The sequence below is a fragment of the Armigeres subalbatus genome, chromosome 2, assembly GCF_024139115.2.
Source record: "Armigeres subalbatus isolate Guangzhou_Male chromosome 2, GZ_Asu_2, whole genome shotgun sequence".
Taxonomy (NCBI): Eukaryota; Metazoa; Arthropoda; class Insecta; order Diptera; family Culicidae; genus Armigeres; species Armigeres subalbatus.
Window position 1 is genome coordinate 183,384,066 of NC_085140.1, and position 23,869 is coordinate 183,407,934.

At 37.8% G+C, this 23,869-nt stretch overlaps 1 protein-coding gene across 1 annotated transcript; it reads left to right on the forward strand.

The window, feature by feature from the left end:
- The first annotated feature begins 16,368 nt into the window (after positions 1-16,368).
- LOC134215595 (carboxypeptidase B1-like) lies at positions 16,369-18,068 on the forward strand. The gene is made up of 2 exons (XM_062694749.1): positions 16,369-16,514; positions 16,616-18,068. Exons 1-2 carry the CDS (start codon positions 16,435-16,437, stop codon positions 17,790-17,792), a joined length of 1,257 nt encoding a protein of 418 aa, XP_062550733.1. The 5' UTR covers positions 16,369-16,434; the 3' UTR covers positions 17,793-18,068.
- The last annotated feature ends 5,801 nt before the right edge of the window (positions 18,069-23,869 follow it).

Below are 23,869 nucleotides of genomic sequence, written 5' to 3' on the forward strand. Positions count from 1 at the left end.
TACAAACGGCAAAATGGTATGATATCTGGCAATTTTGTTCTATTGCAGAAAATCTCATCGATACTTCTTCTGAATATATATATACAACAGCCAAAAAAGGGGGGGGGCAAATAAAACTGTCGCATGTTGGAATTAATTTCATATCAATATGGGAGAAGTAGGCTGACGGATGCAGAACCAGTGATAATAGAACTTTACTAATAACTCGAATTCCATGAAGATAGAGAGTATGTAGGTAGTTTGGGAAAGATTGCTAAGAAATAACGATTGGAAACATCTCACGAAATTCTGGATCTGTCGTCTCAGGCTCTGTTGCTTTAATACATCGTTTGGTTGTCGTAAATTATTTGGAAAAATATACATTGAAGTTTTCTATCAACAGATTTTACTATTATTTGCTACTGTATTGTTTTCATACGGAATATTTTTTATGTCTTTATTATCGAGACTTTCAGCCCAAGGCTGACTCGTCTCGATTATGCGGAATCTATTTCTAACCTAGAATTCAAAAGTTAGTTTATACTAGATTTACCCATGTGTGGATCTGTTTCATAATATTCCTTAAAATATAATAGATTGATCAAAATAAATAATAGTTTATACAAACGAAAGAAAGAATAGATTAAATATAACAACAATAATAATAATCAATAATATAAAATGTCGATGTTCCAACTATGAAAGTAGAAGTTCCATGAGATGAACCGCTATTTTTTGGAACTGGAGTATATTCACACACTGACGTGTCTGATACACGATGAACTTCCTTCAAAAGTAATATAAAATAATTTAAAATAAAAGAAATATAATACAATCCATAAAACAAATAATAAGCAATACAAGGCAGAATAAATTCTATAAAAAAATGACATATTAAAGTTTTTCATAAATCGACTCAACTACTATTTGCTACTTTTTATTGTTTCCATGTGGAATTTAATTCAAACCTGGAATTTAAAAGTTAGTTTTATAATTAGATTTCCTCATGTGTGTATTTAATCATAATATTCCTGAAAATATAATAGATTGATAAAAATTCCGAGAATCTAAAAATATCCATGAAATTATGATATATTATTTTGATTATAATGGAAGTAAATGGAAGAATTGTAAAGCTTCATAACTGTATAACTGCATCATATTATATAACAATAATAATAATAGTTAAGATCAACTTACTTAAAACTGAGAATCGCAATATTTGTTGGGCTTCCAAGGGATAAAAATTATATATTAAATATATAGTTTCATTGGAGAAGGGTGCGAAAAACCCAATTAGTGGGTTTAATTAAATAGAATGAAGGTCCATATATGTTTCTGAAATAATTAAAGTCAATATCATTCTTTGATGTAGAACCAACTTCATGACATGGGCATTTTTCTACGTACCTTTAAACTAACTTTCATAAATTAGAATTTCTTTTAGGAAGCAACGGCTGCGAACCATTCCACTGATTCGTTTAACGTTAGTTTAAATTTGACAGTTCGATGGTTATTTTCAAATCGTGGTTACAATTTTATCCCGAAGCTGCCCCTTTTGAGTTTTGACAGATTGATAGCTATATGGAACAAAATGGAATTGGCGCCAATTTTCTCACGAACAAAGTTTAACTATCGAACTGTGAAGTCTAACCATGCTCCGGAGCAGGGTTATTTTTAACCACAGGGAAATAACCATCGGACAAATGTTAACTAAAAGTTAAACGAATCGGTGGAATGGTTCACAGTCCAAGGAAGCTTTGCCTTGAGTTTGCATTTCCTTTGAGGCAATATAACTCACAAACGGTTGGACCTATTTGCAAGATTTCCTCACTAACAGATTCGTCTTGGGCTCAGCATATATAAAAATGTTTGCAAATTTGACGGGGAAAGTTAGAAAATTGTCAAAATACAATATTAGGGCAAGTTGGGAGAAACCAGATGCGATCGCACGAAAAATGATCTAGAGTGCGGCGCTGCAGTATACTCAACAATTGACAGTTCTTAAGAGGTGAGACAGTCTAGTGCTGAAAACCTCTCAAATAAAGACAAAACACCCCGAGAAAGGTCAGGTACGCTCAACTAGTAGGTAATAATTATAATAAAATGGATTTTAAATATAAAAAGAACACTGCTGGACAACGAACTTTGTTCTTTTATTTAGTTTCAGATTTTAACCAGAAAAATAATAGTGAAAGTACATATGAACAATAAACCATGGCTCTCAAGAATCAACTTCTCAATTGTGAGATTTCCAAATTTTGAAAAAGGAACGTGTGTCTTAATATACTTATAGGATTTGATACTTTATTCCGGCCTACCGATAACTACCGATTTTTCTACAGTCCAGCTACCGATTTATCAAAATATAATCTGGCCACCCTGATCGTGGTACTTCGCCAGCAGTCAAAGACATGTAGTCAACCATCACGGACTGGAATGACAGTTTATCAGCAGACTTCCGTATGCCTAGCAGCATAATAATCTCGAGATCCACAATTTCCATCAGCATTCGAGAAATATTCTCATCAGAATCCGAGAAGAATTCTCATTGGAATCTCAGAAAAATTTCTTTTAGAACCATCGAAGTATTCCAACCAGAATCCAGAAGAATTCACACGAATCTGTGAGGGATACCCTTCAAAATCCATGGAGCATTTGCTTCAGAATCTCGCTTCGGAATCTCTTGAATATTTTATTCGGAGTCTCTCGACGTCTCGGAATCCGGTATCCCTCTGACGATTTGCTTCAAAATCCATCGACGAATTGCTTCGGAATCAATCGACGATTCGCTCCAGAATACATAGACGGTTTGTTTCATATTCCATCGACGATTTACTTTGGAATCCCTCGACGAATTGCCTTGGAATCATTCGACGATTTGCTTTGAAATCCTTCGATGATTTGTTTCAGAATCCCTCGATAATTTGATTCGGAATCCCTCAGCGATTTGCTTCAACATCCCTGGACTATTCCCTTTGGAATCACTGGAGGAATAATTTTGGAGTCCCTCGACGATTTGCTTCGGTATCCCTCGACAGATTGCTTCGGAATCCTTCGACGATTTGCTTCTACATCCCTGCCTACGAAATCCCTAAAACATTCAAGTTGGAATTCCTGGAGGATTTCCGACGTAATCTCGTGAACATTCCCGTTGGAACTCCTGGAACATTCCCGTCGGAGTTCCTGGAGGATTCCATTCAGAATCTAAAAAAGATTCTCATTGGAATCCATGAAATATTTCCGTCGGATTCTATGGAACATTCCCGTCCAAATCTCTAGAGGATTGACATTCCCTTCGAACTCTCTGGAACATTGCTGTTGGAATCCCTGGTGGATTTCCTTCAGAATCTCTGGGGGTTCGCTTCGGTATGCTTGGAGGATTCCCATTGAAATCTCTGGAGATTCCTGTCGGAACCTTTGGATCATTCCCGTCAAAATCACTAAAGGATTCTCATCGGAATCGTTGGAGGATTCTCGTTGGAATACCTGGAGGAATGTTGCATTTTTTACATGTGCGATAGATATAATATTTATAGAAATATGCAAATATATTCATTGCCACGGTGGGAACCTGACGGCGATACATAATATTGTCAGAGCTATGGGCCGAGAACTACTGCACTTAGATGCAATAGCCATACGGTATCAATTTGAGTTGTTGTAGCAATCATCGGCTGGTAAACAAACACACTGTCGGGCTACAACAGCACTCCCGTGCTAGAGAAAAGAGAATATGGACACATATGGATGAGTGTGATTGATCCGCAGTTGCGGTTGTTGGACCGTATTTATCACATACAGTAATATCCCGATTTTATCGCCCCCCTGGTGAATTTTGGGGTGATAAAACAGGGTATGTGACAAAACTGAAAAAAAAATGTTTTTTAATTCATTCCACAAATGGTCGGGGTTCAGCCAAACCGAACCAAGCGGCTTTTTGACTGACTTTTAATATTTTGTTTGTAAAAAGGAAACGGAAATCATTTCATAACAATTCATATGTACATTTGCTGTAGGATATCCTCAGTTTTGGGGTTGAGGGATATCCGTCACGATTTGTGATCAATTAATTCTGCTAAACGAAAGCTTGGGCAGAAAAATGAAAAATTTTTCGTTGGCGCTTGGTGTGATTTGGCTGAACCCCGACCAAATATGAATCATTTTATGCCTTGGAAAGGCCAAATGCGTGAACGGTACCCGTTATTTCTTGTCGAAATTGCTTACAGAATATTTCCCAGGTACTCAGAAGTCGTTCCGTTCGTAATAAACTACAGGCGGTGAAAGTTATTTCATGAAAATCAATGTTGTTTGTGGTATTATTCACAAAAATAAAAAGAATGACAATTTTTTTAGGGTGACAAAATCGGGGAGTGACAAAATTGGGTCAACACTGTATTAGCTCTAAGATACCTTAATGAGGTGGCAAAATGTTCGAAAGTTTTTGAAAAAAGCTCAAGGGAAAGAAAATAGATATAGCGGCTATAGACCCCCCCTCAAATCATATCCCGTTTTGCAAGTTCGTTTGTCCCGTTTTTCCATCGAAATGTTCTGGTTGTTGAAACACAGTGCTCCTCGGTTTTGGATTTCTACCTTGTACATAACCTAGAAAACTTTCAAAATAAGTGTTTTACTTCTGCGTGAACTTAAATGCATTTTTCAATTATATGGAAATGCAAATATAATCTTCCCATAGGGGTAATATGCGGTGCATCGCGCCAAAAGATATTTTAGTTACTAGATAAATATTGTCGCTTCGGTTCCCTTTGTTCTGCTGTCCGGAACATGTTGGGTACCAAGCTGTCAAATCGTATGGATTTTCCTTCTTCGACATTTAGCTCCCCTATCCTCGCCAGCAAAAGATGTTCCGGACAGCGACGACAGCGACAATCTTTATCTAGTAACTAAAACATCTTTTATCGCGCCTGCATCCTCTGCATGCAGTATGAAGCAAATGTAAACAAACAATCCCACATTTTTTCGTTATTTATTTATTTATTTATTTATTTATTCCAAATACTTGTAGAGTAAGGGTTAATCCTTATAATATTCTACAATCGGGTTTCTTGTTGCTCGGGCCACTTATTAAAATATTAATCGAATTCAATACTAATAAACATTATTTCAACATAATACTTATAAACACTATTGATTAAATTATAATATCCATTATCTATCGCTCATTCCATTCAATAATTCTCTCCATTCAACCAGTTCAAGCATAGTCTATGGACTATGTTATGTCTATATTAGTCAGCAGTAGTGTAGGTTAATCAATATGCTACAAGATTCCAGATTGAAAAATGTTACACTTGCCCAGCGGGATGGTCCGTCTTTCCCAAGCGGCAAGGCCCGGATAATAAATATACCTTAGGTAGGCTAGATTTGTTCGTGGATGACAAACTTCGCCGTACATTTTCATGTTAGAATTAGAGGTAAAAGTATGGAGCTGATAATTGCGTTAGAATACAGCACGCATAAAGTTTTTTTTTTTGTAAACTGCAGTGTTGAAGTGTTCCACGTTAATCAAAATGATGTAAATCACAAAACCGCGAAAAAACATCTTCATCCAGAACTTCCTTTTCCCGACATTTACGTGTTTCCCAACCATTTAAAAAAACGCCTTCAACCCTCTAAGAAAAATGTCGGACTCATAAGTCGGATTAGAAGGCTGACGATCTGTCCGACTAAGCCCGATATGGGACTTCCAAGGGTTGGATGATCCGCCTCATATCTAACGATTTTGCACCGTTTGCGTCGACAAAACAAATGAGTCTCGACGTGGAAGCCCGATGTCGAGCTACGTAAAATCAAGCCTTATGAGCCTCACGTACACCTGTGTTCAGAATAATAGCAGCGGAAGCCGTTTTTCATACAAAATGGTCAACTTTGATAAGCTGTAACTTTGCACCTCGATGACCGATTGAGCTGAAATTTTGACAGTGAACTACAAATATGATGAATTTTACACATAGTAAGTATCAATTTTTTCGAACGACGCGTTGGAACATTACACCCTAGGTCAAATTGTTCAAAATAATAGCAGTTTTGTTTTCGAAATATCAATAAAACAATTGATTGGAATGTTATCATTTTAAATTCAGGTGCTGCGAGACACTAAGTTTAAAATTTGAAAAATATAAATTGTTGAGTTTGACATTTGAATTGGCCAATATAACAAAAATAAAACTGCTATTTTTGAACAATTTGACCTAGTGCGTAATTTTTGAACGCGTCATTCGAAAAAATTGTAACGTAGTATGTGTAAAATTCATCATATTTGTAGTTCACTGCCAAAATTTCAGCTCAATCGGTCATCGGGGTACAAAGTTGCAGCTTGTCAAAGTTGACCATTTTGTATGAAAAACGGCTTCCGCTGCTATTAATCTGAACACAGGTGTATAAGTCCGATATGGAGCTATGAAAAATCAAGCCCTTGATCAATTTAATTTTTTCATTTTTGCCTTTCTCGTATACTAAAGAATATGTAAAGGCTGCGTAGGATCACTCCTAAACCGAACTTTTGATAGAAGGCTCGGAGATCCATAGTGTTATATACCAATCGACTCAGCTCGACGCATTGAGGTGATGTCTGTGTGTTCAAAAAAAATGTGGGACACACTTTGTTGCACTTAGCCTTATACGATTTGCTTGCAATAGATTGCATTCGACGCAGAATCCTGCCTAATTTTTCGAAATTGAAAATTGGTCATTGCGTTCCGAAGTTATTCACAAAACATAGTTGATATCTCCAAATTTTCCGGGGACCCTTTTTTCAAAAACTGCTGCAACGGATTCAAATGAATGCAAATAAATGCAGAATAGATGGAAATAACTGAATTTTGGCGTGGTTTGGCAGTGTTTCTGCAGGACGTTTAGCAGCATGAATTCATTGGAAGTGGCCATTTTTCGTAATTCCTGTTTAAATAAATGAATCAGCGCATGAATAGCAAACTTCATTTCACTCATCAAAACTCAATAAAATACTTACCATTAATTTAACTGAAAAGCAAGCACGGTCGAACAACTATGCCAGGCGTTGTACCCGGAATCTTAAAAATAAAATAAAATGTGGACACCACACATGCGCAATACGTTTCCATTATTATTGTTCAATAAATAACTTAAAATCAAATTGAAACCAAATTAAAATAAATCAGTATAAATTAAAACAAAAGTTAAATTAAATTAAAATTGAATTGGAATAAAATACAATTAAATTAAAAATAAATAAAAATTTTGGATAAATCAAATAAAACTTAAATCAAAACTAAATTATAATTAAATTAAAATTAAACTAAAACTAAGTAAGATCTAAATAAATTAAACTTATACTATACTATATAACTATTTGTGTTAAACTTCCAGAGTTGAGGTATTGTTCGATTGGTGTGATTGCCACTGCAGCTAAACGTCGAGCAAAAGATGAAAATGAGACAAGACATGTCGATAAAGCGCGTGCAATGGTCCCTTTCATTTATGCACACGGTTCAAATGTGAACGTCAGATTATGTCGCTCAACGCGCTTGTTTCTGAGATTTATTTTTTTCACAGAGAATCCGCGTAAAAAACCGAAATAATCCACCTAGAAGGGATTATGGCTTTCTTGCGCATTATTAAACAACGCAATTCATCAATTAAATACGAAGAATTAGTTGAAATGCTGAATTATTTACAAAATGTATTTACAAAAATACTAAGTAAAGTATTATTAGCGTGCGCGTTTCATTCGAGCTTTTTTATACCTGTAGAAGCGTTACGGCGTTATGCGTCTTAACTTGCATGCATCCAAAGCTAGTTTTCCACGTGTTGTACTAAATCGAGTAGAAGAGCTTGCATGGGTTTATTCTAGGGCATTTTATAGTATGTTTTGACTTAATCACTATATTCTATAACTATTTTAGATTCTAGATTTTTTTATATGCACAATTCAATCGTCACCAATTCAATAGTGATCAACTACGCTTTATTCTCTGTCGAATGCAACTTGTTGCGAGAGAATCGGTTGAGAATTACTATGTGAAAAATTGGCTAATGTTTTTATGGCAATTGTGCACACACATACATACATACATACACACGGACAGACAAACATTTGCTCAGTTCTTCGAGCTGAGTCGATTGATCACACCATGGGCCTCTGAGCCTTCTCCAAAAAGTTTGTTTTTGGAGTGAAATGATAGTCTTTTGGTAAAACTTTGATGTACGAGAAAGGCAAAAACGTTGAAAGTCTCGAAAACCGTGTAAAAACCTCGTTAGTTCCAAAATCCACGTAAAAACGCATATATTCCATAATCCGAGTAAAAGCGAACCTTGTTAAACGCGACCCCAGTGCATAGTTAAGTGGATTTTAAAAGGGAGGGCAATTTTTGTGACGATAACAATCCTTTTTTTTTACAAGAATGCATTTACGCACAACCCAGCTTAGGAGTTGCAAAGCTACCAGACGGGAATGTACGAGAGTATCGGACTCGACCAGTGACAGGTTCTACAGACGGAACTTGCCTTCCCCCAGGAAATGCCTCCCAGAATTACTTCTGGGGTATAGGCAATACCAACTGTACTCGCTCATCCACGCTCACCTTAACACACACACCCTGACGCCAGCTCTGACACTCAATATGAGACTAACTTGGATGCACCTGCCAAAACCTGTGGTTAATCTTGGTGAGGGGAGAACCTCCTATTCATCAAATCTATATATAGATGTGTACGTTATGTCGGTTCCGGTCACCATCCAACGCCAACACATTCACCTGGCCATAGCAACAGCGAACACCCAGAACCAGCCCATAGCAAGCGCGGAGCCGTAAACGATGAGCCACGCAAAATTCCACAAGCCGTGGGAACAAAGGTTGCATCGGAATCACGCCACCCGGAGGATTGCGGAATCAGCAGATTTAATTAATAAAAGTGATCGATAAACGAGTGACAAGTTTAGTTTTTAGTGTGACATTGTAGAATTCAGTTTAATTTAGTGAATAAATTATTTTTTATAAAGTCTCGGCGAATCAACGCTTAGCTGGCGCAGTCTACGGAAAAAAAAGTGGAAATTAAGTGCATCGAAAAGTGTTCGGAGTAACGAAACCCAACTTAGCAAAGTTCAGTGCGAACAACTGGTACATCGGGAAACCATCGGCCAGGGCATATCGTTGAGTTGCATGTATCCAGAGCGAAGGCGGATCCACTTATAGAACCAACCCCAGGAAGATCTACACTCACCTAAAACTCCAGGAGGATGCTGATTATCCTACTGTAAGTAATCATTAAAACATTTTTACAAGTGCTTATTATAAAGTGATCTATTAGTGAGATTATTTGAGCGAAAGGGCATATTGAGCTCGAATACAATCTTCCCTAATTTACCTCGACAAGTGCACAAATTGAACACGCTCATAAGTGAAATAACGGTGCGCGGGGAAACAAACTAACAGGTATCATATCATTCGTGTGTGCATTATTCGTTGCTCAGTGAAAGCTTAGGAAATACAACACCATGACAGACACCCAGGGCAATCAAAATTCAATCACCCCAGAACAGCTGATTGCGCAAGTGCAACAGCTAACCAACATCCAAGCAGAACTCGTTTCAACAATTAATGATTTGAAAAGAAGGCAAATAATCCTTTCACAAACTTCCACATACCCGACCAAATTAAAATTATTTCCGAATTCAATGGAAATAGAAAAGAAGCCATCGCGTGGATTAAGGACACGCAAGAGGCACTAGATCAATTTGAAGAGTTCGAACTAGAACCTTCATACAAGCACATAATCCGTGCAGTAAAATCTAAAATAGTGGGAGAAGCAAGAGAAGTGCTGATAGCTTCGGGAAACCCTCAGAATGGGAGGAGATCAAAGAAATTCTTCTAAACGCATTCGGCGATAAAAGGGACATCACGTCCCATTTGCAATCATTATTTTACGTAAAACAAGGAAAAAAATCACTTAGTGAATATTTCCAAAAAGTCAAAGCCATTGATACGGCAATTAAAACCACAGCCGTCCAGATGGACGACTATAAAGGCTCAATCGAAGCGGTGAACAAGCTTATTAGCTTAATCACCTTAACTAGGTACATTGACGGACTCAATGGGGAAAACCTAGCTATGTATGTCAGAAGCTACCGACCAAAATCCTTGGAGGAAGCTCATGACATAACCGTGCAACATTCGAATGCCTCACATAGGCAGAAAATGGAAACTCGGCAAGTCTCATCTAGCTCATCGGGATTTAACACAAACACAAAATACCAGAACAGAAATGAGAACTCAAAAATCAGAATACCTATAACCATAATACTCAGAATCCAAACCAACAGAAACCAAATTCTGGGAAATTCAGGAAATTCAATAATCATGATGAAGATGTTTCGATGAAATCCCACATTTCAAAATGCAAGTCAATAATCATGAAATAAAACATAGTAAACATCTAGATGAGCATGACGAAGAACCGGATGCAGTCGAAAACGAAGCCAACACATCTAAAATCGAATCGGATGATGATGACTATTTCGTTGGAGACGAGATAAATTTTCAGATAGCCGGTTGCAGAAAAACAAAGGGATGAATAACTTCATTCCATATATTACAATACAAACTACGAAGGGCGAAATGAAATTTCTGATAGATACTGGTGCTAACAAAAATTACATATCCCCTGAACATGTAAACTTGGAAAACGCAAAGAACGAAGAATGTCTCAAAGTGGTAAATATTAACGGTACTTTCAAAATCAATAAATCTGTCTCGTTTGACCCATTCTCAACAAAGAAAAAGTTGAAATTTTACGTATTTAAATTCCATCAGTTCTTCGACGGACTGATTGGATATGAATCCCTGCGCGATTTAACCGCACAGCTCGACATTGGAGAATCCAAACTAAACACTGGCAGGAAAACTCTCGAATTGACAAAGAGGTCCCCTGAAACACATTAAATTAATCTTAATGAACAAGAAGTCCCGTTCATTAAAATTAAAACAGAAAATGATGGGGATTTTATTATAGGAGAGGAAAGGAACATGGGAAATTTTTCTATCTTGCCAGGTATTTACAATATAGGTATATTACAATATAGGAATTCCGCTTTCGTAGCCGTAAAGAACCCCAACAAGACAAACTTAGAAATCAACATCAATGAAATCAGTTTCAATAATAATGACTTCACAGAAATTGAACAGCCGGAAAACACAAAGAGAAACAAATTTAAAATACAAGATGACTCATTAAACAAACCAGAGAAAGAGGCTTTAGAAAAAATCATTTCGGATAACTCAGAGATCTTATACTTTGAAGATGAGAAACTGTCATTCACTCATCAGATTAAACATAAGATCAGAACAGTCGATAACATTCCGATTCATACCAAATCGTACCGCTATCCACAAGTATTTGAAACTGAAGTGCAAAACAGGTACAACAGATGTTGAGGGACGGGATTATTAAGGAATCTATATCGCCCTATACATCACCTGTTTGGGTAGTCCCTAAAAAGCTGACGCATCAGGGGTCAAAAAGTTTAGATTAGTCATCGACTATCGCAAACTTAATGATAAAACAATTTCCGATATATATCCAATACCGGACACATCGCCAATATTAGACAAGCTTGGTAGAGCAACATATTTCTCTACCATTGATCCAGTATCTGGATTCCATCAAATTCAACTAGATAAAAAGACTTCGAAAAAACGGCTTTTCTGTGAATTCGGGAAAATACGAATTCACCAGAATGCCTTCGGCCTAAAAAACGCCCCAGCGACGTTTCAAAGGGTCATGGACTCCGTTCTTAGGGAATTTATTGGGGTATGTTGTCTCGTTTACATGGACGACATAATAATTTTCTCAAGTTCGTTCGAAGAGCACGTGAAGGATATTCGAAAGATACTTCAAAAATTAAAGGAAGCATGTTTGAAAATACAGTTGGACAAGTGTTACTTCTTTAGACCAGAAGTCCAATTTTTGGGTCATACCGTTACAAAAAAGTCAAACCGAACAGTGATAAAATCGAGGTGATAAAAAATTAGCCCATTCCGAAAACTGAAAAGGAATTAAAACAATTTCTTGGAACCATTGGTTACTATCGCCGCTTTATTAAAGACTTCGCGAAGATGGTAAAACCTCTCACACAACTACTGCGGAACGATACAGACTTCAAGTTCACTGCAAAAGAAACCCAATGCTTCGAAAAATGTAAATCCCTTCTGATTATGGACCCTATTTTGGCCTACCCCGATTTTGAGAAGGAATTTATTTTGACGACAGATGCAAGCGATTTTGCGATCGGAGCAGTCCTATCACAAGGACAAATTGGCAAAGACCGCCCTATTGCCTATGCATCTAGAACACTTAGCAAAGCCGAAGAAAATTATTGTACCACGGAGAAGGAACTCTTAGCCATCATATGGGCGGTAAAACATTTCCGGCCCTATCTTTACGGGCGACGTTTTAAGTTAATTACCGATCATCAGCCATTAATATATTCCATGACAAGTGCTAACCAAAAAATTATACGTTGGAAAATAGACCTCAGTGAATTCGACTTCGAAACAATTTACAAACCTGGACGAGAGAACGTCGTAGCAGACGCCCTTTCAAGAATTAAGCAGACCGACCTCAACGCCAACAACCAGAGTACTACAGAGGACGAACACGACGAAAACAACAGTGACGGAGAGACTGTACACTCAGCAGATACTAGCGACGACCATTACATTTGGACGACAGAGAAACCGACTAACATGTTTAGAACACAACTGATATTCAAAATCCATTCACAAGAACTCGACTTTCACGAACAGATTTTTCCCAAATACCACAGATTCACAATCTCAAGACCAGACTTCAACGAAGAAAACATTGTCGAAATTCTCAAAGAAAAACTTAACCCAAACGGAACTAATTGCATTTACTGTCCCATACCATTAACCCAGATCATCCAAGAAACATACCGAAAACACTTTTCTCACAGCAAAATTTTCAAGATCTATATTTCACAGGTACTCTTACAAGATGTTAGACTCCCGGAGGAGCAGGACGAAATTGTGCGGAAAGTCCACGAGTACGCACATAGAGGAACAAAAGAAAATAAACAACAAATCCTTTTGAACTATTTCTTTCCGGAAATCGACAAAAAGCTCAAAATTTACATTAGCAACTGTCCTATCTGCAAGAAATGCAAGTACGACAGAAAGCCCCCAAAATTAATTCAAAGAACCAACAACACGATTCGACCATTTCAAAAAATACATATCGACATATTTTTCATAAAAGGCAAAAAAATGTTAACAGTAGTGGACGCTTTTTCAAAATTCGCAAATGTGATCGCTCTGGAAACCAGAACAATTATTGATCTGAAAAGGGCAATCACAGAGCATATTCGGGTTTTCAGTAGACCAGATGTTATAGTTTGCGACCAAGAACCTGGTTTTACTTCTATCGATTTCATAGGCTTCTTACAAGACTTAAATATAGAGATACACCACGCAAGTTGCAGTAACTCGAACGGAATAGTGGAGCGTTTTCACTCCACGTTAATAGAACTTTTTCGGACATTAAACCACAGACACAAAGATTTGGAACTACATGACAGAATGAATATCTTGGTAGACATCTATAATAATACAGTCCATTCAGCTACAGGGTACAAACCAAGACAAGTTATCTTTAACCACCAAAACCAGACTAACGCTGACGATATTTTTCAAAACTACAAGAAGACACAATCAGCTATTTTGGTAATGATGGAAAAAGGAAAAGACAAGTAGAGGAAGAAAATAAAGGAAAATCATTACCAGAACAGTTGGTAAACGGTAAAGACGTATACATCAAGGTTACACAACGTATCACAAAAGACAAAGAACCTTTTAAGACCTCACGAGTGCAAGAAAATAACGATCTCACTTATAAAGATTCACTTGGAATAAAAATACACAAAAAACGAATTAAGAGATAAATTTTCTTGAACTCCTTTCAGACTTATACCACTGACTACAGCGACGACCTTTCACGATGTATCAACAAGAAATGGACTACTGACAATCAAATTAGACACTGCCAGAATACGAGTAGGCTATGAGAGACTTATCCACAAAGTTGATTTAGAACACATCAGGCAAAACATCGAATATATAGAGAATCTTGCCACTAAACTTAATATCACAGACCACTTAGAACAAACCTTTCAATTCAAGATTAGGAAAGCATATGAGAAAATGAATAGTTTTACCCTAGAAGACACAAAAGAGGACTTGTAAACGCTCTAGGAAAAGTAGTTAAATTCGTAGCCGGTAACCCGGATCAGGACGATTTAGATTTAATCAACCAAAACTTTGAAATTCAGGATCAAGTCAACAACAAAATTATAGAAAACCAAGCGAAACAAATCAGAATAAATAACTTGCTTCAATCAACAGTTAACAAGGTTTCCAAAACACTAAGGTCAATTTCTATCAAAATAGATGAAGATAATTCAAGAGTTAGCAGAGATTTAGAACAGATCAACCTTATTTTAAATCTAGATATTTTGATTAAGACATTAGAAGATCTGGAGGAACAGTTAGTTTTTTCGAAATCCAATCACTTGAACAAAAACATTCTTAGTCCAAAAGATAAAGAGTATATTTGGAAGTTCTTAGAAAATCAACAAATCAACATGAAATTCGAAGACGAAATGTATAGGCTTGTTTTATCGATCGCCTCTTTACAAAACAACCATATAATCATAATCATCAAAATTCCTATCATCGAGCAGAAGCAGTACAGACTGATGCAACTGGAACCCATCAACACAAACGGAACACGAATCGATACAAACATCCGCTATGTGGCCTATCATCAACACACATTTTACGAGCAGAAGGAAAAGTGCTTCATCTGCGACAATACTAATCCAGTAAACGACGATTGCGTATTCAACATACTCACTAACCGGAAAGCCAAATGTTCAACATACAATCAACCGGAGCAACCAATCATCAAAGAAATCAGCCTAGGAACCATACTGATCGACACAGACACAACAATATACATAGAAGATTCATGCGGGGATTCACGTCTAGTATCAACACCAACAATCATCGAAACAGGTAACTGCACAGTTACAGTGCAGAACTTCACATTTAAAAGCAACCCCAAACCTACCGACCAACAAGAATTTTTTACACCAATTTTTGGAAAAGAGATATTATTAACCAAGCAAAATACGGACGTAAAAGAACTGCATCTGATGAATCTCAACAGTTTGGAAGAGATCAGAAGGCTTAAATTTCACATAATTAGCTCACAGACAATTGGAGGAGTGCTCATTGTCCTCCTCGTTTCGATAACCCTAATCATTTTCTGCATTCGCAGATACAGAAGTCAACCTTGTACCAAAGATGAGGATACAACCACTTTACACATATCTTGTAGCAATTCAGGTTCGGCGAACGGAAAATTAACAGACAAAACGGTTAATCAACAAAAGGACAACCCATCTAGTTTGGCCAACCTATTCTTTCCGGCCAAATTCACATTCACCGATGACTCTTTGAGGTCAACCGAGGACGCCTGACACTTGGGGGAGACGTTATGTCGGTTCCGGTCACCATCCAACGCCAACACATTCACCTGGCCATAGCAACAGCGAACACCCAGAACCAGCCCATAGCAAGCGCGGAGCCGTAAACGATGAGCCACGCAAAATTCCACAAGCCGTGGGAACAAAGGTTGCATCGGAATCACGCCACCCGGAGGATTGCGGAATCAGCAGATTTAATTAATAAAAGTGATCGATAAACGAGTGACAAGTTTAGTTTTTAGTGTGACATTGTAGAATTCAGTTTAATTTAGTGAATAAATTATTTTTTTTATAAAGTCTCGGCGAATCAACGCTTAGCTTGTATACACATAAAAATCAATTTCTGTCTGTCTAACTCTTGTAGACTGGGAAACTACTGAACCGATCCGCTTGAAAATTTGCATTTGCATTTTTGGTGCCGGGAAGATTCTTAAGATGGTTCGAGACCCTCCTCCTTCTGGAAGGGGCTCCCGTACAAATGAAGCATACATTTCTGCATAACAAATAAGAGAATAAATCAAACGAAGCGAAACGAAGTTTGTCGGGTCTGCTAGTAGTAATAAGTAGTAATAATGTTTCATATTGTATCAACATCGACGAAAAAAAATCTGGCAAGGTCTGGAATTTACAGATAATATGTAATTATATTTCCAACGCAAATAAATCCGAGAAAAATCAAACTCGCATAATAACCGCCTACCGGCATGGCGTGCAGCTCCGACAACGGTTGATAAGCAACGAGACGTACACCTACTCTACAATCTGCATAAAATCCACGATCATCGCCCAGCACCAGATATATACTGCCATAACAATTGACAGTTTCGAAAGCTCATATATGATAGCACATGGGTCGGTTCTAACTCAGTACGAATGACACCCGCCGCGGAAAAATGTTTCGGTTTGCCTTTCTGCTGTTTTATGCCACTATCAGCATCGATATGGCAACCACGATCAGTGCAGCGTGCGACAGGTAAGGTAATAGTTTGAATTTGTCGAATCCGGTGTTTACCGTTTAAATTTTATTGCTTTGGTGACATGTGATAAACTAATCCCACTCGTTCTGTTCTGTAGGGCACTGAAACTTTACGGTGTTGTGCCGAAATCCGAAGGCCAACTGCAATATTTAGCATCGCTTAGTGCGTACAACGAATCGCTAGATTTCTGGTTACTCACGACAAATTTGAATGAAGAAGCACACGTCCTAGTTCCTGCTGAACACGATACACAATTTCGGAATGATTTAGTGAAATATCACTTTAAATATTTTGTTAAAAATCCAAACATCAGTGGATGCGCAGACATAAATCAGAGGTCAGAGCGTAAAGCGCAGTATCGAGCACAAGAGTCGTTGGATTTCACCAAAAGATATTTGAGCTACTCTGACATTAACAGATATATCGAATATCTTGGACGGAAATACGCGGACTTGGTCACCGTAACCAACGTGGGGAAGTCGTACGAAGGAAGGACGCTCAAGACAGTCACCATTGCCAAGGGTCAGCCATCCACAGCAATACTCATAGATGCCGGCATCCATGCCAGAGAGTGGATTGCCCCTGCCACTGCCCTTTACGTAATTAATCGGTTGGTACAACACGCGAATGAAAATCGTGACTTGCTGAATAATCTCACGTGGATTATTCTGCCACTAGTGAATCCAGATGGCTACGAATACTCACTCAAAACTAATAAACTTTGGCGCAAAACGAGACAGCCATTTAGACGCTGCGTTGGGACAGATGGTAATCGGAACTTCAACTTTCACTGGGGTGAGAAAGGTGCTTCTAAATACGAGTGCGTCAATACCTTTGCCGGGTCGAGACCTTTTTCTGAACCCGAAACACAAGTTGTTCGAGATCTGCTGCTAACCAATAATGAGTCAGTTAAATTCTACCTTTCGTTGCACTCTTACGGTCGAATGCTGCTCTATCCGTGGGGTTACAAGAAAGATCTTCCCCGGCAGTGGAGGAATATGGATAATGTAGCACGAGCCGGGGCGTCTGCCATGCAGCGTGTACACAGGGTGGATTATCGAATAGGTGGAGCAGCAACAGTTCTGTACGAGGCGGCCGGTGCCAGTGATGATTACGCACTAGCCGTGGCACGAATTCCGATCGCTATCACAATGGAACTGCCGGGCGATGAGAATGGGTTTCATCCGGCAGAGTCGAAGATTGGCAGATTCGTTGAAGAGGCTTTCACGGGAATACGAGCAATGGCACTCAAGATGGTACAAATGCAGGTGTGACGAAGTGTTGCATAGAAGCAACGTCAGTGGTACTTCAAAAGGATTAGTTTTACCGAATACATAAGTGTTCATTCAACTGCCGAGTGAGTGGTACAACACAATGGGAAAACACGCGCTTCTCAAACAAATAAGCAACTATATTTGTGGTATACCCATGATGACGTCGGAAAATCGGACAATGCTTCGAATATCATGATATGATACAAATCAACGAAACGTTTGCTGTGAAGAATAAATATTATTAGAAGGTACATATATAGTATATACATATCTCGTGTGTTCCGTATAATGCTTGATAATATCAAATATTTTGAGGGCTATGAATTTTAAATTTTCCGAAAGCAGTTATAAAAATGTTTCATAGCAAAAACAGTTTGGCATATTGGTTGATACTTGTCATAAGACGAGTTTGTACAATTCCATTTAATTTCACCACTTGATTGTACCTTTGACAGATACGTATTTCGACCTCAACAGTAAGGCCATCTTCAGTGTTTCGTACTTGATTCGACTTAGTACGGTCAAAATATGTATTTGTCAAAGGATACAATCAAGTGGTGGAATAAAATGGAATTGTACAAACTCGTCTTATGACAAGTAAAAACATTCCACTAAAAGCTCAAAATAATTTTCTTATCATATTGGAAGATGTTAACAATCGTATTATTCGCTGCAATAACCCCCCTTTTTTCTTCATATACTCATTTGAAGTAAATCGATTTAAACTAATGATAACAACTCGTTTTTTCGCAACTCATTGCATAATAACTAAATATTTTTAATTTCATTCAATAAATTCTTTCCCAATCTTTCCCAACCGTGTGGGTAGTGCTAGAATGGCTCGAAATCAAGTATTCGGATTGCAGACGAAGTGTCAAGCTCGTTTATAATCTTAGATGGATTGACATAGAGGTAGTCCGAATGGTATTGGTGCTGAGGTAGCGCTTGATGGGGATGTGTTGGAATTGTTTTTACCTTGATTGCAATGGAAGTTCGACAGATCGGGGTAATTATGCTACGTTTCGGCTATGCAGTCTTGGTAATCAAACGTTTGTGATAATTTTGATTTTACCCCAATGTTTCGACCACTTTTCGGGTCTTCTTCAGGGGAAAGACCTAAAAAGTGGTCGAAACGTTATGATAAAATCAAAATTATCGCTTGCTGACCAAGACTGCATAGCCGAAACGTAACATAATTCGTTACCTTAGAACACTTGTGAATGTGACAATGACGTTTCCCGTGAAGTAAAAAGATGAATTCCTGCTGCGTATAAGGCCCTCTACGGCTTACGAAACCAGCTCAGGTCCCGGAATAGGCAGATGGAAACGAAATTGTCTCTGCATAAAACTCTGATTCTACCAATGGCCCTTTACGGACATGAAGAATGAACGGTATAAGAGGTGGATCGAAAAGCTTTCGAGGTTTTCGAACGAAAAGTGCTATGTACGATAACCGGTGTGTAACTAGAAAATGATGTGTGGCGCAGACGCATGAATCACGAGCTGTAGGGTTATTATTATTATTTATTCAGACTAAGGCCGAAGTGGCCTGTGCGGTATATAAGAGTCTTCTCCATTCGGCTCGGTCCATGGCTACACGTCGCCAACCACGCAGTCTACGGAGGGTCCGCAAGTCATCTTCCACCTGATCGATCCACCTTGCCCGCTACGCACCTCGCCTTCTTGTGCCCGTCGGATCGTTGTTGAGAACCATTTTCACCGGGTTACTGTCCGACATTCTGGCTACGTGCCCGGCCCACCGCAGTCGTCCGATTTTCGCGGTGTGAACGATGGATGGTTCTCCCAGCAGCTGATGCAACTCGTGGTTCATTCGCCTCCTCCACGTACCGTCCGCCATCTGCACCCTGCCATAGATGGTACGCAGCACTTTCCTTTCGAAAACTCCAAGTGCGCGTTGGTCCTCCACGAGCATCGTCCAGGTCTCGTGTCCGTAGAGGACTACCGGTATAATGAGTGTTTTGTAGATTGTCAGTTTGGTACGGTGGCGAACTCTATTCGATCGGAGTGTCTTGCGTCTCCGAATTTCTCTGCTGGTATCATTTTCGGCAGTCACCAGTGAGCCCAAGTACACAAATTCTTCTACCACCTCGATTTCGTCACCACCGATGCAAACTCGCGGTGGGTGGCTCACATCGTCTTCTCTTGAACCTCTACCTATCATATACTTCGTCTTCGACGTGTTGATGACTAGTCCGATCCGCTTGGCTTCCCTTTTCAGTCTGATGCAAGCTTCCTCCATCTTCTCAAAGTTACGTGCCATAATATATATGTTGCCGGCGAAGCCAAAAAGCTGGACGGACTTATTGAAAATTGTACCACTTGTGTTAATCCCTGCTCTTCGTATTACCCCTTCCAAAGCGATGTTGAATAGCAGACACGAAAGACCATCACCTTGCCGTAACCCTCTGCGGGTTTCGAAGGGACTCGAGAACAGGGTTGGGAAAAATCAAATTTTCGAAAAATCGAGGATGACCAAACTCACCCGCGATTTTACTTTTAAATTATCAAGTGATTAAAACTCGCCAGCGATTAAGAATCGTTTGAAAATCGTATCTTGATTTGAAGCACTTACCGTTACATTTTTAACACTTTTTCCTTACTACCATGAAACCATAACGCCAAATAGAAGATATAACGGGACTGTTGACAATTAGCTGATCATAGTAAAGATTAATGTTTGAATGAAAATTCTGTGTTTATTATCGTTTGAGTACATAATTTGAGAAGCTGTCGCCGGCGACAACTCGCCTACTGTTTTTACGTGAAAAGTTTTCACATGAAAATTGCAATCATTATCGTCTAAAAATAATTCAGCACAACACTGCTCGAGAATGCCCCAGAAACTCGAACTACGCACATCACCCGATCCATCGTCGCTTTGATCAACCGTGTCAGTTTATCCGGAAATCCGTGTTCGTGCATTAGCTGCCATAGCTGGTCCTGATCGATTGTATCATATGCGGCTTTGAAGTCGATGAATAGCTGATGTGTGGGCACGTTGTATTCGCGGCATTTCTGCAGTACTTGGCTAATGGCGAACACCTGGTCCGTGGTGGAGCGTTCGCCCATAAAACCCGCCTAGTACTGCCCCACGAACTCCCTTGCAATTGGTGCTAGTCGACGGCATAAAATTTGGGAAAGTACCTTGTAGGCGGCGTTCAGCATTGTGATTGCGCGGTAGTTGCTACAATCCAGCGTATCACCCTTTTTGTAGATGGGACACACGACACCTTCCATCCACTCCTGCGGCAAAACTTCCTCCTCCCAAATCTTGTGGAGTGTTGTAGGGGTGAATTTACTTCTTTTCAAAGGTAAAAGAAACGAAATTTGCTCAAACCCCACTTCAGAGAAATGCTAATAACTTAGCCGGGAAAACTTTAATCTTCTCGCGGTTTTCTGCATAACATTCTGTATTAAATTCTTTAAGATCTGAATGAGTATCATAGTTCTGCATCGTAAGTTGTGCCGTCCAACTTCAATTCACTGTTTCTGCATACATTTTTGCATATAAACTTCCAACGAGTTTAGTACCGCCCAAACGTTGACCGATTTGGCTGAAATTTTGTCCAGAGCATCAGGGCATCAAACAGAGCCGAATAGGCCCCTCAAAAAAATTGAAAAAAGTTTTTCCCATACTAATTTGAGCCACCTTAAGCTAGGTACATGCAGCGGGGTGTAAGTTACAAAAACTTAGTTTTGAGATAAAAGACTCGACTCGAGTCAAGTACGAGACACTGAAGACGACCACACAGTTGTGGTCGAAAAACGTCTCTGCAAAGATATCGAAAATTAATTGGTGGAATTGAATGGAGAGTACTTAATTAGTCTTAGACGGTTGAATACATTCCACTAAAAGAGCTAAATATATTTTTCTATTTAAAAATTGTTTTTCGATTGTATCTATCGTCAATCGATTCTAAGTAAAAATAGCTCTCTTTTGATATATTGATCTAACTCAGCCTATGACGTGAAATGCGTCCTTCACAAGCTTTTTCAAATTGTGGTGGTGGTAAATTGGACGTTTTTAATTCGCTGAATTTTGCTACTCAATCAATCTGAACGAATGTTTAAATGAACTCTGTCACTTCCAGTATACCAAAAATATGCCATTCCTACTGTATTGGGTTCATTTCCTGCCAATGGGATGGTAATTTCGACTGATTTCAAAATGGTTCAAGCCATGCTACGTTTTTGCGCTAGTTCAAATCATGATTGGATACCCTATAACAAAAAAAAAATTGTACGATAGTAAACCCCTAAAAGAGTGAATTTGTGAAAAGGTCTAACGGCCAAACACTGAGTCAGCCCTTGTCAAAACATGGAAAAACCTCTCAGTCATTGAAATGATGAAATGGACCATGGGTGTCTTCAGCGACATTTCAGTATATGTACATTAATGCCAACATTTTAGTCAATATTCACAATTTTTTGCGATATTCGCATAAAAGTCCCAAACGCCAAATAGCGTTTTCGAAGTCCCGCGTTTAGAATCGTAGGGGCGTAAATGCTTTGATAGATTTCTCTTCGTCGATGTTTTCTTTTTATTAATGTAGCAAATTGCAGTAGTTTTTCGAAGATGGTTTTTATTATCATTTGAAATGGTCTTAAGAAAAATTCAATTTTGAAAAAATCATCGAAAATCATGTATTTGGAATAGTATTTGTATGAAAGGGCATGAGTTTTCCTGTTCATAGCCCCGACTAAAACGCCTGCCCGACTCTGTCCAGTCGCATAAAGATCATATGCATAAATTCTATAAAACTGCTTTTTTCCGCGATTAGGTGCCAGAAATTATGTTTTCTAACTAGATCAACACCACGAATCGTGTATTTTGTCATTATTCTTGTTTTTGATCAATATTAAATAGTAAAAGTGTTAAGTACGATTTCTGATCAAATTTTCTTTTTTGGTATTCCTTTTCTAAAAAAAAACAAATAAATCATCATAGCAGGCTCTGGAATTTCGAAATTTTTAACAAGGTTCATCGAAATTAAGCAACTTCTCTGAAGAAATCACACTTGTTTGGTCGTTTATTGTTTATGACGTATGGGACTTTTATGCGAATATCGCTATAAATTGTGAATATTGAACAAAATGTCGGCATTAATGTATATCGAAATTTCGCTGAAGACACTCCATGGTCCATTTAATAATTTCAATTTCTGAGAGGTTTAATCATATTTGAACAAGGGCTGCCCCAGCGTGGGCCTCCTTGGTATGGTCTAGCGCCCCCATGGGGTCGTGAAACACCGGTTGGGAAACATTGCACCAGACGTTTGGAAAAACTGGAGAAACACGATTCTAGAGCTCTATAATACGCCAGGCTGTTTATTGTTTATTGTTTATTGTTTATTGTTTATTGTTTATTGTTTATTGTTTATTGTTTATTGTTTAATGTTTATTGTTTATTGTTTATTGTTTATTGTTTATTGTTTATTGTTTATTGTTTATTGTTTATTGTTTATTGTTTATTGTTTATTGTTTATTGTTTATTGTTTATTGTTTATTGTTTATTGTTTATTGTTTATTGTTTATTGTTTATTGTTTATTGTTTATTGTTTATTGTTTATTGTTTATTGTTTATTGTTTATTGTTTATTGTTTATTGTTTATTGTTTATTGTTTATTGTTTATTGTTTATTGTTTATTGTTTATTGTTTATTGTTTATTGTTTATTGTTTATTGTTTATTGTTTATTGTTTATTGTTTATTGTTTATTGTTTATTGTTTATTGTTTATTGTTTATTATTTATTGTTTATTGTTTATTGTTTATTGTTTATTGTTTATTGTTTATTGTTTATTGTTTATTGTTTATTGTTTATTGTTTATTGTTTATTGTTTATTGTTTATTTATTGTTTATTGTTTATTGTTTATTGTTTATTGTTTATTGTTTATTGTTTATTGTTTATTGTTTATTGTTTATTGTTTATTGTTTATTGTTTATTGTTTATTGTTTATTGTTTATTGTTTATTGTTTATTGTTTATTGTTTATTGTTTATTGTTTATTGTTTATTGTTTATTGTTTATTGTTTATTGTTTATTGTTTATTGTTTA